This window comes from Talaromyces marneffei, chromosome 8, assembly GCF_009556855.1.
Source record: "Talaromyces marneffei chromosome 8, complete sequence".
NCBI classification, from domain to species: Eukaryota; Fungi; Ascomycota; class Eurotiomycetes; order Eurotiales; family Trichocomaceae; genus Talaromyces; species Talaromyces marneffei.
In genome coordinates, this window is record NC_072355.1 from 1342153 (window position 1) to 1358191 (window position 16039).

Genomic DNA, 16039 nt, shown 5'->3' on the forward strand with positions numbered 1-16039 from the left:
CTGAAGTGGCTCAATCTCAAGACACAGCTAAAAATAGAACAGTTATCTAACATGAAAGCTTATTAGCCAGGGCAAATAAAGAAAAGTACCAGCCTATAAAACAACAAAAGTGCTAGACATGAGCCTCAATTTACCAAACTATCGTTCGAAATCATAGCGATGAACCCAATCCCAGTTGTCACTATTACTGTCGCTCTCGTTCTCGTTCTCGCTCCCATTTTCACTCTCAATCTCACTCTCACTATCAGTACCACTTTCAACTCCAATTTCACTCTCGCTGTTGCTGTCCCTGTCATTGTCATTCTCATATGCAAATTGTTCTTGAGCTGCACCAGCATTTCTTGCGGCTTCGTTGCGTAACTCAGTCACCATCATCCAACCCGAATTCTGCGAATCCTCACCTCCTAGCTGTTCACATTCTTTACGATACAATTCTTCCTCCCGTAACAACTCTTTCGTGGCATCCCTTTTCCGCGATTCGCTCTCCGACTTATGATAGGATCGAAGAGTCGACGCTTCCTGCAACTTCAATCGCTGAAGCGCAAGTTCCTGGTATCCTGCAGCGGCCGTGGGCCAGAGTGAGAGCATATCGCTGTAGAGATTGTTTTTTTGAGTCAATTTGGAATCGTGGATCCTGTCGTCAACGGTCCAGTTTTCCGGGCTCAGGGGGCGCTGCTCTCCAATTTGCTCCATTTTGCTGGGTAGTACTGGCATTGTGGTATGTAGAATTTAGTCTTCATGGTGGGCAATTACCTGACTTTATAGTAAAATCATGACTTCTGGCTCTACATTGCGGCCTAGCTAGCTGCCTGCTTGTCTGCCTGATGTATAGATGGGAGTCTATTAGGGCTAGGCGGACAAACCCTAACCAACCTGTGATAGTTATATACCGGTACCTAGTACCATTCACAACATTAGACCCTTACACCCTCGGCAGTCGGCTAATATACGGCGAACGAGTATCAAGGATTAATGAGAGAAGAAGAAATGAGGCTATGAATAGTGGATTAGAAAAATTGTAACATAAACAGATCCCGGATTATGCTCAGATTAGTTAACTAATGCAGCATGGGGATAATTACAAATCCGAGACACCAGTTGACCCCGCACGCTAATCAATGAAGCTATCTATTCTTATAAAGGAGAACCGGTACGTATCTCTGACAAGTCTTCTTTGTTTCGTAGATACCAGTCAATTGCCTAGGTATCCAAATCAATTGCAGGCACAATGGCAGGCCAAATTGAACCCGTCCATTTCTTCGACATCAAGTGCTCTCTCGAAGGCATGAACTCTACCAAATCACTACCTAGAGTACTTATCTGACCATCCTCGCAGGCTGCCGACAATCCTGGTCGCCCAACACCCTCAAAGTCCGCTCTGTGCTCAATATCAAGGGAATCCCTTACACGCAATCATGGGTCTCCTACCCAGACATCGCTCCCTTGAGTAAAGGTCTCGGAATCCCCGCCAAATCCGACAACCCCCCTGGAATCCTCTACACTCTCCCCGCAATCGTCCACAAACCTTCCGTCACAATCAACCCCAATGGAGCAATGAATGACTCCTTACCAATTGCGCTACATCTCGACAAGGCATTCTCCGGCCCAGAATATCCGTCTGTGTTTCCTCATGGTCAAACCAGTGTTGCGCTCGCGCTCGCTACGGAGAGATTGTTCGGTACCGTTGTCGGGAAATGCGCCACCCTCTTATTCCCATCTGTAGCAGACATTTTGGATGAAAGAGGAGCAGAATACTTTGAGCGCACCCGTGTGCCCCGATTTCAGCAACGCTACCCAGACATCACCCTCACCAAGATGGCCGACCTCAAGCCCAAAACTCAAGAAGAGCTCGACAAAATAGTCGAAGAAACCAAAGGAGCACTCGCGGTCTTTGATGATTTGTTGGCAGGTGGTGGTGAGAATAAAGGTCCATTTCTTGAAGGCGAAAAGCCAGGTTTTGCGGATGTCATGCTTGCGGCGCATATGGCTTGGATGGAGAGGCCGCTGCCTGAGTTCTTTGCTAAGATTTTAGATGCTGGGAATGGGTCTGTGAGAAAGCACTGGAAGGCTTCGCAGGGGTTTTTGAATGCGCAGGGTGAGACAAAGGAGTGGGAAGTTGCGAAGATATAGTTATATGAGCTACATATCAGTCCGTTTATGAATGAAAAAAACGACTGCTTGAAGACACAACAGCTCTAATAATATATGATGCGATAATATACAAAGGGCCAATAGCATACAACCCCCAACCAACCAACATATGGTCATACCTCTCGAAAATAATCTTACAACCCACGCAAAAAGTTAGACTCGCGGATTCCTTTCCTTCTCGCTTCCCGAGCACTCTTCGTAATCTGTCCTGTCTTCTCAATACCAGCCGCTGCCTCAGCGAGGATGTCTCGAGGCCCATCTTGTTCCCCATTGTACTCGGCAGGGATAATATCTGTGGCCTGTTCGTGCAGAGGGATCTTGCGGGGTTGGGTAGCTGCCAATGCGGCCATTTTCTTCTCGTGACGCTTTCGTTGTTTTTTGTTCAAAGCTATTTTTAAAAAACACCAGTTAGCCATGGGGAAAAAAAGATAAGGAGAGAAGAGGAAAACATACAAGCAACATCAACACCACCAGCATCATTACCCTTCTTCGCACTATCATCAAGCAAGGTCCACAACCAATCTGGATACTCATGATCCTCCAAAGCAACAATATCCTGCTTTCCCTTCGTATAATTGAGTCCCTTCAAAGGTGTGCCAGCCACACAGCTACTGGGTTCATGTGTAGGACCTGCAGCTGCCGCAGCATCCACGACCCCAGCAGCACCTTTTCCCGGATTGACCCATTTGGGTGGTTGCGGAATACCATCTGTGGGTGTACTCAATGGCTGAGAAACGCCTGGTGTTGCGGATGATGTGGCGGATGGGATGCTAACGGATCCAGCGCCGGGTTGTCGGGGAGCGGGTGGAGGAGGCATGGCGGCGGTTTTGGGTGTGTCGGTACTCGCCAATCGAGTTTGGGGTTTGTGGATGGCGAGGGGGATGCATGATGAGGGTGTGCGAATTGCGTGTTGTTGGATTGGGATTCGGGAGAGGAGAGAGGTTCGACAGCGTTGGCAGATCATTTTGACGGCTGCTCTGGAAGCAGGAAGAACCAAATTAACCAGATAGAGCTTCCAAGGTCACAATTTATTTCAAATGTTGTGACAGAAGGCTGGCGAGTAATGGCTGATTGTTGATTCTTACCATCCTGGTCTACAAAAAAGTTGCGGAGTCGATTTCGCGCGGATATCGAAAATTGGTCACGTGATGCGCCAACGACATGACTAAGCGGGTCTCCCAAGCTTCATCCAGTTCTACAGAGTAACATAGTTATCCAAGATCAAAACATTCAACTCAATTCATTACTATTGGACAAGCCTCTTGGCAATATCAACAGAATCAATCTCATCCTCACCAACCGCCTTCCTAAACGCCTCTATCGTGACATCCCACAACTTCCTTCTTTCGTCCTCATCCTTCGCCAACGCGGTATACTCCTCCCTCGCACAACCCTTATACGCCTTCCCCATCAACGAAAATCTCGGCAACCAAAACTCTCCATTCGTATCGTTCTCCCTGACATACGGACTACCAGCAAGATAGACCTGCGTCTTCGCTGAGTCCGCCGTCGAATTTCCAATCGTAACTTGTAAACCGGCGCGAACAATTCTTTCCAATGTCTGGTTGACGCCCTTTTGATGACCTTGTCCCAAAGCTGTGCCGATGGCGTTTCCGGGGTGGCAGCTGTTTATATAGATATTCGTAAGGCCGAGTTGGTTGTGGAGGCGATGAGAGAGTTCGAGGACGCCGTATAGGGCGGCAAGTTTGGATTCGCTATAGCGCTTGAATGCGTTTGAGACGTCTTTGAGTCTGTGTCCGTCATTGGGGATTGTAGTCGTAAGCTTTTCGTAGTCTAGTTTAGTAGCTAGTTTGTAGGCATTGGAGTTTGTGAAGACGATGCGGCCGTCTTGGGTCGTTTCTGAGGTTTGTTTGATCAGATCTATAAAGTCAGTCGTCATCGAACAACAAACCTTCTTATAGGTATTCGATGATTGGGGGAAAGAAAATACCTAACAATCCAGCCGTAAACGCAAAATGGCCCAAATGGTTAACAGTAAACATCGTATCAAACCCATCCGGCGACAATTGCTGCATCGTCGTCATTGATACGCCTGCATTGCAAACTAATATATCCAATCGACCTTCGTTCCGCGCGAATTCCCTTGCTGATTTCCATGCCTTGTGCATTGATCCCAAGTCAAGTTCATGATATTTAATCCTTGATTCTGTATCAAGATTATCGTTGGGAGCGCATTTCTCTTTCAGTCGTTCGCGCACATCTTCTATACCGGCGAGTGTACCCTCGCTGTCGCGAGCGGCTATGTAGACTGTGGCACCTTTAAGGGCCAGATAGACACTTGTCTCGAGGCCGATGCCTTTTGCGCCTCTGCATTATTAGCTCTCAAAATTAGCCATCGCTTTTTTACAGCTATTTCCACACTGAAACATTGGGGTCTTACCCAGTAACAATGGCAACTCGCCCCGTCAAGTCCTCGATGGAGTTTAGGAAATCTTCCTCCCTCATGGTTTGTGCTTGAATCAATCAATATGTCTCACACTGATTCGTATGCGACACAATGCTATAAATTTTGTGTCTCACTTTATCTCTCCGTAATCTCAAGTCAGATCTATACTCTTCTTGAAAGTTGTTGTTGATGGATGAAGATAAGACTTAAGTTAAGCTCACGAGTAATGACGTCGACGAGTCTACTCCGGTAAGCTACCGATTCGGATCGCCCATCGAGCTTCCTCACATGGACCATCAGACCGATACTCACATTTCCTGACTGCTTAAGGCATTTTAAAACCCAAAGCTATATACTGCTTTAGGCTACGCTTTGCATCCACAGGCTATGTTTCAGGTTTGTCTCACATGGAGAGCGGGGCCAGTCTATGTAAGGTACTTTCCTATTTCGGAGTTCTATACTACGTACTATGTAGGAGATCGGAATGATCTTCTTCTCTGGGAGCACATTGATTCAGAGATGATGGCCTTGGAAGTAGGAGAAAAAACCTATTTTTATTGACCTATACATCTTTTGACCATCTTTTGACAGGTGTATATTTACATTCCTCAATCCAGAGATGCAAACCTCCAACGACCTCCACATCTACAACTACTTCAAAGCAGTCTTTTCCCTCTCCTGCTCGCTAGAATCCTGCTGCTCAAGCGGGGCCTGTCCAATAGTAACTCCATGACTCAATTCATCAAGACTGATACGCGGCCCAGTGAAATTCTTCCTTCCGTCAACCACCCATTGGAACAAGGAGATGATCAGCACAATGCCAAAAGCGACGACACAGTAATCTATTCACCACAATTAGTAAGAAGCAATTAATAGAATGGGAAAGAAGAGGGCGTACTCATGTTACTAGGCGTGACTGGAAGGTCGGGCGGGAAGAGGAAGAGGACTGTTGTGAGGATGATGTAGATAAGTGATATCTAAAAGAAGCGTCAGTACAGGCACAGCACAGCTGCAAGATTATGCTCACGATATTGGCAGTCCAGGCAAGTGGTTCAGACATCTTCCACGGACTATCCTTAATCATCCTCCGACCACGCATAACATTGATCATAATTGGCATTCCGTATGAAATATCGAGCGCAACGACGGATGCAGAGATGATCGCATTAAATGCACTATTCAAATAAGTCAGCATCCTTTCCGTTCCATGATAATAAGCAGAAATACCTAGAAGATCCCAAGAAAATCAGACCAAAAATAATAACCATGATAGTAGTCAAATACAACGCATTGAGAGGCACATTTAGCCTCTTATGAACACGTGCAAAGAAGCGTGAAGCAGGTAGACCACCGTCACGCGCAAAGGCGTATACCATTCGACTGCATGTGGTCATGATGGTGATGGCTGCGAATAGGAGGCACACCAGTGGGACCCTATTACGCATTTTAGTTATCCTCCGTTTTCATAGATTTGTATGTGTGGCATACATCAAGAGACAGATAGCACCGGCATGGTTCTTGGTCGCATTGTCGAGGATTTGGAGCAAAGGACCAGCCGAGGAGGAAATGATGTCGTCGATGTTTCCAGGTACGAAGAGTAGGACAATGAGGAACACGGCGCCGGTGAATGTGCCGATGCAGACGCAGTAGATCATGATCTTGGGGCCTTCAATAGCAGCGTTGGGGATTTCTACTTAGGTTAGAAACATAGATTGAGACATGTAGATTCGTCTTTCTCACCTTCAATCATGTGAGCAACTGCGTCCTGGAAAATTCTTAGAATGAGGTCAACATGGAGGAATTGAATGGTCTTACATATCCGGTAACACCAAGTCCACCTTGTAGCAACTGTACTTCATCAATATCGGAATTTTCGTCAAAATCATAGCAAGAAACATACTCCAAGTAACCACGCAATACCGTCCGGCCAGCCAGTCTCATTCAGAAACTCGCGGAAAACGAAACTGTAGCCACAATGTCAGTAAAATGCCGTCGATTCCAACTTGGCGATACAACACTCACTCGCCAGAGTTATAGTTGGGCGAGGAACAAGCCAACACTGTAATTGAGACAATGGCAAACCCAGTGATAGACCAGATGACTGCTTCCTGTCAATACTGAGTACCCATCAACTTTTTATTTGAGTACCTACATGCTGCTCGTGTCACTAAAGGAAGGGCCGAGTTCATGAATGCGTTGATAATGAATGCTGCAATGTTGTAGCCAATGTAGATGAGGAATTGATGCCATCGTTGGGAGACATAGTCCTATATCCATGTATATATTAGATTAAGCACTTCCTATCTACCAACTTCAGAAAGGACATACCGGATTCATCAAAAAAATCACTCCAAGAATGAGTTGACTCGCCAAAAGACCGGCCGTAGCGACGAGCGCAATCTAGGCGTGTTAGCCAACCTCTCCTCAAGTATTGTGCCACTATGGCTTGCATACCCAACCAGCTACATTAATCCAGCCTGTAATCCAAGACAAGACCGGGACCCAATTCGGCCACGAAACTTTTCGCCAGAGTCAACCCTGATTCACTTTGACTTGATTATAGCATCTACTTACTGACTGCCCTATATGTTAGCTATGATCTATACGAAATCCCTGTTTTGGGAACGAAGAACTTACCAGCAACCCAGTGATATTGACCCCCGGCACTAAATCGCACACGTCAGACCCTTGACACGACCCTATTCGACCATCCAAATATCTCGGTGACTCACGTAGGATACATAGACAAAAACTCGGCGAGCGACGCGGCAATACACAGATTGCAGATACCGGCCGTAATCAGACCTATTCATAAGCATTATGCGTTAACAAACTCAATTCTTTCCTTTTTTTTTGGTTTTCTGCATATCTCACCCCAAACAACACTCGTACTACCCCCCGACGGCAGACTTAGCGACATACTAGCCGACAACGCGGTCCATGACTATGACACCATTCTATCAGCTCTGCTTTTTCCCCCTTTGAGATTGATTGAAGACATACATTCAAAATCGCAAAAGCGAGACCCAACATCGACCTATACAATCCCATCGCATAACCCATTAGCGCCCAAATGCGAATATCTGCAATCCCAATCGAAGTAACTCACAGCATGGAGTAGTTTCGCTGCAGTTCGGCCTTGTGGCCCATGGCGGCCAATTGCGCGTCGTCATCTGTGTGTCGGTCTGGCATGTTGGCGACGCCAGTATATATCCTTCCTAATGGAACAGAACTTTGATGCGAGTTGAAATAGAAAAGTAAAGGAGGAAGGAAAACAAAAGAAAAGAAATTCAACACAAGTAAGAACCAGTTAGCAGGCTAAGCATGCGCAGCTATGTAACAACACATGGTATGATGGAATTACGGCCTCTGTCTCCGTTGTCCGCGTGGCCCATACATTGTCAATAGTCATACGTCAGTCAGTCCCTGCTCTTTCGAATCCCTTTTGCTGTTCAAGCTCAAAGACTACCTAAAGTTGCCTACCAGACTGCGAAACCCAGTCATACCACCGCCTCTTATCAGCGATCTACCCTTTTCTGGGCTCGTTTTCTTATCTTATATGGACTCTATGGGGTCAATGGAGTAAAAAGTGGTTCTTGGTCCACACCGATTGCTACAGGTGGAGTTTGATGGTTTGTCATTGCGTGGTGTAATACATTCCATCTAGTACATAAAGTGCTGCTACGGAGCTATTCGGCCGTTCTTGTTGCTTCTTTTTTTAGGGCGATTTGAGAGTAATGAAGTGTATAGTAAATACAACCATTTGAGCAATACAATTCAACATATCAACTTGTCTCCTAAATAGGAAACTCTCGGACTCTTACTCTCAGACTCATACTCTCAGACTGCCTGAGCTGTGGGGAAACCAAAAGTCCAAAACAAACATCCCTGCCTCTGTCTAAAATTCAAAGGACCACCTTGAGCTATGACAAGCGTAGCATTCGGCGTTGAGCACCAATCGCATACAGTTCAACTCACCGAGTCGATTAATTGCCCAGAAAAAAGTACAAAAAACAAGCTTCACCAAAAGCAGATCGGCCAATTATGTTTTGTGGGGGCGGCTGGGCTAGAGAGCGCCACTTTTATCCTTTTGCGTACTACGTAGTACGTACAGAGTACAGAGTAGGTACAACGTAGTTTAACCCGTAGGCTTCTGAAAGGATGGAAGTATTCACTTGGAGTTTATTCGAAGAAAAAATTGACCAGCCTAGAATGGGCCTGCATCTAGAATCCGAACGGGAACGTGATAGTATATGCTATGATCAAGGCCCCTGAAGGCGGAACCTTGGAAAGAACTCCGGAAAAAAGGATGGACATAACACAGGAAAGAGATACTTTCATACTATATATACATATCTGCAAAATCACATGCAATGGTGTATCAGCAATGCTATCAGGTATCAATCCACATCATGCTGAACCCGTAGATGATCCGTCTTCACGACATAATCATCCGCATCTCCATCTGCCTCTTCCCCAACATCATAACTTCGTGAGTGTGTACTCTCACTGCGTAAGCTGGGCTGATACCCATCGAATGAGGAATCGGAGTCTCCTCCACCGCCGTTGATGATCGGCTTACTCTTGCCCTTGCCGCTGCCGGCTAGCACGATGCGACTGTTCTTGCCTTTGAGATTGTTGCTGGATTGTCTTGAGCCGATTCCTTTGTGCGTGTGATTGCTGTCGCCGGTCATGACAGGACCCCCATTTGCTACGATCTCGCCACCCAGGCTAAGGCCCTCAATCGCATCAGCGATTGTGCGAGGTTGCGAGGATTCTGTTTCTTTGGTAGTAGATGATTCAAATGACTGACGGATACGTTCGAAATGCTCAAGTTCCTTGGCACTGTTTATTGTTAGTTTGATCGAAATTGAATAGCACAGAATAAGACACTGACCTAACACTAGCGACAAGCTCGTTCTGAGCATTCAAAAAGTCATCTTCCGTCACCAGAACAGATATATCCTCCGGGGTGGCAAGATGGTCGAAGTAGTACGCAGTACTGACTGGTCCATTAGGTAACGCCTTGATCTTGTCATCAACAGCCGTGGCTTGTCGTGTGATCGCCTTAAGCATTGCATCAGAACAAAGAGCGTATAAGTCGGCACCTGTGTATGTAAATGGCAACCGTTCCGCAACGCGCGCGAGAGAAACGTCCGGACTGAGAGTAAACTTTCGAGTCAAAGCCTCGAGAATCTTTGTCTGCTTGTCGTGTGTGTCCGAAATACCCAAGTAGATCATCTTGTCGAAACGACCAGGACGCAACAAAGCAGCATCCAGTAGATCCGGCCGATTGGTAGCACCAATGACGAATACACCACCACCATTTTCATCGCCGCCACTCATGCCATCCAATTCTGCAAGCAGCTGGCTGACAATTCGATCCATAACACCACCACTGTCGCCTTGATTTCCTCTTTTAGGCGCCACCGAGTCCAGCTCGTCAAAGAATACGACACATGGACGTGCATCCCGAGCTCGCTGGAACACTCTGCGAACATTTGCCTCAGATTCACCAATATACATGTTCAACAATTCGGGTCCTTTAACAGAGAAGAAATTCAACGAGAACTCAGTCGCAATAGCCTTGGCAAGGAGAGTTTTGCCGGTTCCAGGAGGTCCATAAAACAAGATGCCGCTTCGCTTCTTCATACCCTTGGCAAACAATTCTGGCCGCTCAAGAGGAAGTTGAATAGTCTCCATGACAGCATCTTTGACATTACTCAGACCACCAACATCATCCCATGTGACGTTAGGGATTTTAGGCGCTCCGATTGAGTCGGCAAAGTTCTTTCTGGCGGCATCAACAGCTAGATCGAAATCGAGTTTGGTAACGCATCGTGCTGCATCACCACCAGCTAACTGTACATCACGCAGTGTTACTGTGCCATTTGCTGCTCGAGTAAGTTTTTCAAGACGGTCGAGTTTTGCGAGAGACGCGCGTTCGACGACGTCAACCAAATCGCCGGCCACAAGCGCAGCCGTCTTTACAGCAACAGCTGCAAGATCCACATCTGGAGCAATCTTGACACTCAAATCAATAACTGCATTATGCAGTATACCCTCTCGCTCCTTTTCTTCTGGTGCAGTCATTTCCAGCTCGTGGGTGAACAGACTCCGGATTCCCTCTGGTATCTTATCCACGTCAGTCGTAGTTGCAATGATCACACGAGACTCTGCGACGATCTCTTTCATAGCAGTCACGATTCTGTCGGCCGTGAGCACGTCAATATGCTGTATAATCAAGGCTGTAGAATTGGGACCACAAGCAAGCGCTCTGTCCGCCCGGGCTTTCATATATGCCTCGGTCTTTACATCACCGCCATTGGCACCACCTTCTGTAAGTATATCATAGGCATCAATAGTGAATGCGTGAAGGCCAATTTCAGCGCATGCACGCGAGGCCAACGTTGTCTTTCCAATATGTCTTTGAGTTGATGTCAGAAGAATGACAACTGGAGGCATTCCTAGCTGTACAGCACGAGGGCTTGTTGCAGCTGTAATCAACTCTCTAACCCTATTTTGGATAGGAGATGTGAAGAATTTCGGTAGCTCGGTTATTATACCATGCGATTGCGGCACATCGCTATGTGCTCTAGGAAGACGTTTGACGCCCAGCCAATATTCCCATCCGCTTTTCAAGGTCCCTGGGACCCTACTGATTAGGCTGCCTGCCTGCGCCATCCGTGTACTTGATGAATCTATCAGGGCTACACCGCCCCATTGGTCCTCTCCATCTTGTTCTTCAGGGGGTGGTGCGATCACTTGTCCAACTTTGAACCAAGCAACACCTACTTTACGAGACGCATTTTCTTCGGGTGCAGCATCGGCGACGAAGCCAAGCTTTGAAGTCAGGTCATCCTCGGCTCCGCCTTCGGTCTTTGCGGCGGAGTACACTACCCTGCCCAGGCTTTCGTCGACGCTTATACCAACCAGATCACCACTTTTGACAAGTCGTTTCTTGGACTCAAAGTAGCGCCGTAGTCCGGCAAACAAAGCTGGTTGGATCGATCGGTCAGAGGATAACGGAGTAGAAATCTTGAGAAGAGTCACTTCCTTAGCTACCGGCGGGGTTTTGCTAGAAGTTGACTTGGAGGGCTGGTGTACACCTGGTCGTGCTGTGTTATGAGCAGACGCAAATGGCAGAGGAGAAAGTTTCACATATTTCGGGTTGTCAAGATTGCTGAGAAGTATGGGTGGCACGAAAACAGCTGGCGTAAGTCGCTGTCCCGGCAGTTGAGAAACACTCGATCGTCGGTCTGAAGATGAGCCAACTGCATAGCGCGGCTTTGGGGATGGCAAACCGGATATTCCATACACACGGACAGCTCGCCAATTGCCCGAGTCTTCATCTCCAAGTCCCAAGCTTCCAATTGCTAAAGACGCAAAGGGGTTGGATGAGGGCTCTTCTGTCCCCTCGATACGGACCCAGTCACCTGAAAAACACCCTACTTTGACCAGTGTATTAATGTCAACGTAGATAAATGCGTCTGTATCATCGTCCTCTTTAGGTTTTGGATGTAGCAAGTCTACTGGAACTCGATTCAAGAGACCTTCGGCTTTAAACGTTTTACCCCCCATGCGTCCTGGGCGGGCAGTACCAGACGTGAACGTGGATATAACCGAGCCTGGTGTGTGAGTACCGTCCATCCGGCGGCCACCTGCCCGTGGGGTCATTGAAGACATAGCCGACATGACGCCCGAGGGTTGCTGTGGTAGTTGAGGAGCTGCTAGTGAAATCATATCATCAAGAGAGTCATCCGAAGAATCATGGTCGCTGGCCGTAGATACATCGGTCTCAGAATCATCTGGTGGAGTAGTGCTTTCCATCTCCGTTTCTAAAGCGCGATCTTCAGCAGCGGAAAAGAATTGCTCGTTTGCAGTATCATCTGCCTCTTCTTCCACAGCTCGTTTCAACAAATTCGATCCCGTCAGTGTATATCCTTTATGAGGACGAGCTCCGTGAGGGCGAGATTGCACGAGCACAATTTTCGTTGAAGGAAGTAACAACCCCTGCGCAACCGGTTCGCAAAAAGTGATTTTCGCCGGCGGGGGAGGAGCATGAGTGATAGGATGCGAAGGCAACGGGAGTGGCAGGATATCACCAACATGGACCACCTTTTGGTTTGACAGAGCCTCGCGCACTGCAGCAGTCAACCGCTCTTCCGCTTCGGCAGCGGCTTTCTTCGTGTAGCGCTTGATCTCCATCGCCTTGCCACCTCTAGGCCAAGAGCCGTTGATTCCATGCGCCTGGGTATTGAACCCTCCGCCAAACTTGCTTTGTACATCATCCAGATTTCGCAATAGGTTTCGCTCCACCGTAACGTAGATGGTTTCGAGATGGAGAGGCGAGACGTCCAAGATTCGAATTTCCAATGGTCGTGATGGTTGAATGGCATGGCGTGTGGGATCAAGCTTGCCCAGGGTCTGAAGGAATGATTGTAGATAGTTCGCCGATGCCGGGAAGAGGACGGTGGAATGCGAAATTGGGGCGACTTGCGACTTTTCGGTGGGTTGTACTCGAGCAGGTATGATAGTCCATGGGACGTCGTCTATAGAGTGGTATTGTGGTGTATACGGAGATATCGCGATATAAAGAGTCCCTTCGTTTGGATCCTTGTTCAGTCCGGCTTCTGTATCCAAGGTCAGCACTGTCATGTGAAAGCCACCACCACATATTCTTTACCTGTCAGATTGACGTTGGGAAACAAGTCGGTGACGAGGTCGTCAGATAGGACGGCGACATCTCCACGTAGGTGACTGTCGAGGAGCAGACGTCCTGATATTGGAGATCGCGCTCTTATACGTTTCCTCATTCTGCGATGTTTGTGAACAGGAGCTGCGGGAGCGGCCTCTGTTGCCATGGTGGAGAAGCTGCGGTCAACAGCAAATGAATATGCTGACTAGTAATGAAGGCAAGAATGACTCAACGATACCATAGTACGGCGGAATACGCAATCATGCCCAAATCAAACAATCATTGGTATAGTACAAGTAGGAAAGTTGAACCTCGACAGTGTCAAGTGCAGCAAGCGCATAGCACGTCAAACGGGCAACGGCAGCTCCGCCCGCAGTTGCACGGCAGGCAAGCGCGACCTACAGTAGCGTAGTAGTAGCTCACCCACGGCTTCGGATGTGCGACCGGTACTAGCCGAGGTCCGTTGACTTGGAGGCGCTAACGCCAAATAGGACTAGCACGATATGACAGGATAGCCATATTCGGGAAGGCGTCTATTGCAAGCTGGAGATTTTGTCTCCTTTCCCCATATGTTGACACCAATATTCTCAGCCTCTCACTAATGAGACTGTAAACAATGCTCACCGAGTGAATATAAATACTTGCTGCCTTGCAGCCCCCCAACCAGAAATGGCCGACTTTAAAATTCCTTGATCCCCCCCCCCCAATTCGGTGGTGAAAATCCACAGATCAGATTCTCATCTCGTCTATGTGAGCTTGCACTCAGAATGGGCTATCCCGAGACTACCGTTAGTCCACATGCCAGAATTTCTACTACTAACACTCCAGACGGACTGGACATAGAATATAATCCGAAAACAGTCGATGACACAGAAAAAGCGCAGAAGGTTGCGGAGCGGCAAGCCCCTGAAGAGCAATTAGATGTTGGTTCTACCGAGCCCAAGACAAAAAAGTCACTGTCCTTCAAACTCGCCTTCATAGGGCTTGCGGCGAGCCTGTTTGTCTTTCAAGTCGATGCAACTTGCCTTGGTATTGCCCTTCCAGTCAGTCATAATTCCTGTGCCACTTATGTCTTAGATGAACTAACTAATGCTATCACAGACTATATCTGGTGATTTGCATGGCTCGAGTCTTCAGTCATTCTGGGCGAGTTTGGCCTACACCCTTTGTGGTTTGGTCATCCAACCAATATGGGCCAGTATCTCCAATACCTTCGGCCGAAAGCCCCCTCTCTACACTTCCATGGGGCTATTCTTTATCGGTTCCATTGTTTTTGCAACTGCACAAAACATGAACACCATCATTGTCGGACGGGTTCTCCAAGGCCTCGGCGGTGGAGGAATTGATGTTCTGGCAGAGGTGATTCTCGCAGACATGACCACGCTAGAGGAACGATCGACTTATCTCGGTTTGATGGCTATTCCGTCAGCTGTTGGCAATATCATGGGTCCCACCGTCGGCGCCCTTTTCTCGAATTATGCTAGTTGGAGGTGGGTTGGATGGTTCAACCTTTTCTTCTTAGGAATTGGGGCGCCATTGCTGTTCTTCTTTCTCAAGCTTCGCCCCGTTCCGCTCGATGCAACGCTCGCTGGAAACTTGAAGCGCGTTGACTGGATTGGCATAGTACTTGTCGTCATCGGAGTCACAGCTTTTGTTGTGCCACTCAGTTGGGCCGGTTCCTTGTATCCATGGGCAGCTTGGCAGACACTTGTTCCAATGTTAATAGGAGTTGCGGTCATTTTCGTCTTTGTCTTTTACGAAGCAAAGCCCACGGAACCAATTATTCCCCATCGGCTCTTCCACTCCAAGACCGGCAATATGACACTGTTGGGGGGCTTCATTCATGGTATAATTCTAGTCTCCCTTTTACAATACCTGCCCTTGCTTTATCAGGCTGTAGAGCTCGAGACTGCAATCTCATCGGCCGTCTCACTATTACCCACAAGCATTATCAGCGTGGTATTCGCAGCCGTCGCAATGCTGATGGTGCCGTTGTTTGGAGGATACGTCTGGCTTTTACGATTCTCATGGGTCATTCTCACATTGGGAACGGGCATACTGGCATTATTGAATGTGGGCTCCTCATCATCGATGCGTTACGGGCTTTCCATTCTCTGGGGATCAGGTGTTGCGTTGCTACGGTTGAACCTTCTTCCCATGCAAGCCAGTGTGAAGAATGTGGACGATACAGGCCTGGCTATTGCGCAGTTTCTATCAATTCGCATGTTTGGCGGCCTTGTCGGTCTTACAATATCTTCGGCAATTTTCAATAGTGTCTTTTCAACAACCATTTCTGATAGTACCGTGCAACTGACAGGAGTTTTGTCGACATTGAACGACGCTTCTAATGCAGTGAATTTTATTGATCAGTTGAGGCTACTAGACATCTCTAAGTCTACGCTAGATCAGGTGTTGCGAGTCTATCTGGAGTGTTTTCAGATAATCTTCTATACCATGACCGGTCTGAGTGGACTAGGCTTGATTACTTCAGTATTTCTGGATGAGATTGATCTGAAGAGGCAGGATTTGGGAAATCAACGCTTTGAAGATTAGTCCGTCAAACTCCTGTATTCATACTACTGGAATAAATATAGATTCGTTAACTTTATGCCATCGATTAATATAAGAGCCACCATATCTAACTGTGTCTTCTACTTTACGTTTCTATTAGGTACCTAGAAACAAAGCTACCATTACCACGAAATGTGCAGAAGGATAATCCCAACGCCCGAGGCTCATCGGCAAGCGCGCATCTTGAATGTTGCCCAGGTCTGCCTCCATTT

At 47.5% G+C, this 16039-nt stretch overlaps 7 protein-coding genes across 7 annotated transcripts; 2 read left to right on the plus strand and 5 right to left on the minus strand.

The window, feature by feature from the left end:
- Window positions 1–138: 138 nt before the first annotated feature.
- Window positions 139–714, minus strand: EYB26_009835 (uncharacterized protein; the record flags this gene model as incomplete). The annotated part of the gene is made up of 1 exon (XM_054269082.1): window positions 139–714. One exon carries the CDS (start codon window positions 712–714, stop codon window positions 139–141), a length of 576 nt encoding a protein of 191 aa, XP_054125057.1.
- A 514-nt stretch (window positions 715–1228) lies between these two features.
- EYB26_009836 (uncharacterized protein) lies at window positions 1229–2130 on the plus strand (the record flags this gene model as incomplete). Its single annotated transcript, XM_054269083.1, has 2 exons — window positions 1229–1283; window positions 1337–2130. The coding sequence occupies 2 exons, from the start codon at window positions 1229–1231 to the stop codon at window positions 2128–2130; spliced, it is 849 nt and encodes a 282-aa protein (XP_054125058.1).
- Window positions 2131–2285: 155 nt separating this feature from the next.
- Window positions 2286–3115, minus strand: EYB26_009837 (uncharacterized protein; the record flags this gene model as incomplete). The annotated part of the gene is made up of 2 exons (XM_054269084.1): window positions 2286–2539; window positions 2605–3115. 2 exons carry the CDS (start codon window positions 3113–3115, stop codon window positions 2286–2288), a joined length of 765 nt encoding a protein of 254 aa, XP_054125059.1.
- A 282-nt stretch (window positions 3116–3397) lies between these two features.
- On the minus strand, window positions 3398–4617 carry EYB26_009838 (uncharacterized protein; the record flags this gene model as incomplete). The annotated part of the gene is made up of 3 exons (XM_054269085.1): window positions 3398–4032; window positions 4103–4479; window positions 4553–4617. The coding sequence occupies 3 exons, from the start codon at window positions 4615–4617 to the stop codon at window positions 3398–3400; spliced, it is 1077 nt and encodes a 358-aa protein (XP_054125060.1).
- A 592-nt stretch (window positions 4618–5209) lies between these two features.
- On the minus strand, window positions 5210–7750 carry EYB26_009839 (uncharacterized protein; the record flags this gene model as incomplete). Its single annotated transcript, XM_054269086.1, has 17 exons — window positions 5210–5400; window positions 5457–5535; window positions 5586–5733; window positions 5786–5992; window positions 6047–6248; window positions 6299–6323; window positions 6374–6406; window positions 6459–6522; window positions 6581–6659; window positions 6711–6825; window positions 6887–6958; window positions 7013–7035; window positions 7196–7224; window positions 7291–7363; window positions 7433–7502; window positions 7562–7595; window positions 7668–7750. 17 exons carry the CDS (start codon window positions 7748–7750, stop codon window positions 5210–5212), a joined length of 1527 nt encoding a protein of 508 aa, XP_054125061.1.
- Window positions 7751–8958: 1208 nt separating this feature from the next.
- On the minus strand, window positions 8959–13422 carry EYB26_009840 (uncharacterized protein; the record flags this gene model as incomplete). The annotated part of the gene is made up of 3 exons (XM_054269087.1): window positions 8959–9403; window positions 9456–13191; window positions 13245–13422. The coding sequence occupies 3 exons, from the start codon at window positions 13420–13422 to the stop codon at window positions 8959–8961; spliced, it is 4359 nt and encodes a 1452-aa protein (XP_054125062.1).
- A 601-nt stretch (window positions 13423–14023) lies between these two features.
- Window positions 14024–15809, plus strand: EYB26_009841 (uncharacterized protein; the record flags this gene model as incomplete). The annotated part of the gene is made up of 2 exons (XM_054269088.1): window positions 14024–14299; window positions 14358–15809. 2 exons carry the CDS (start codon window positions 14024–14026, stop codon window positions 15807–15809), a joined length of 1728 nt encoding a protein of 575 aa, XP_054125063.1.
- Between the last annotated feature and the right edge of the window lie 230 nt (window positions 15810–16039).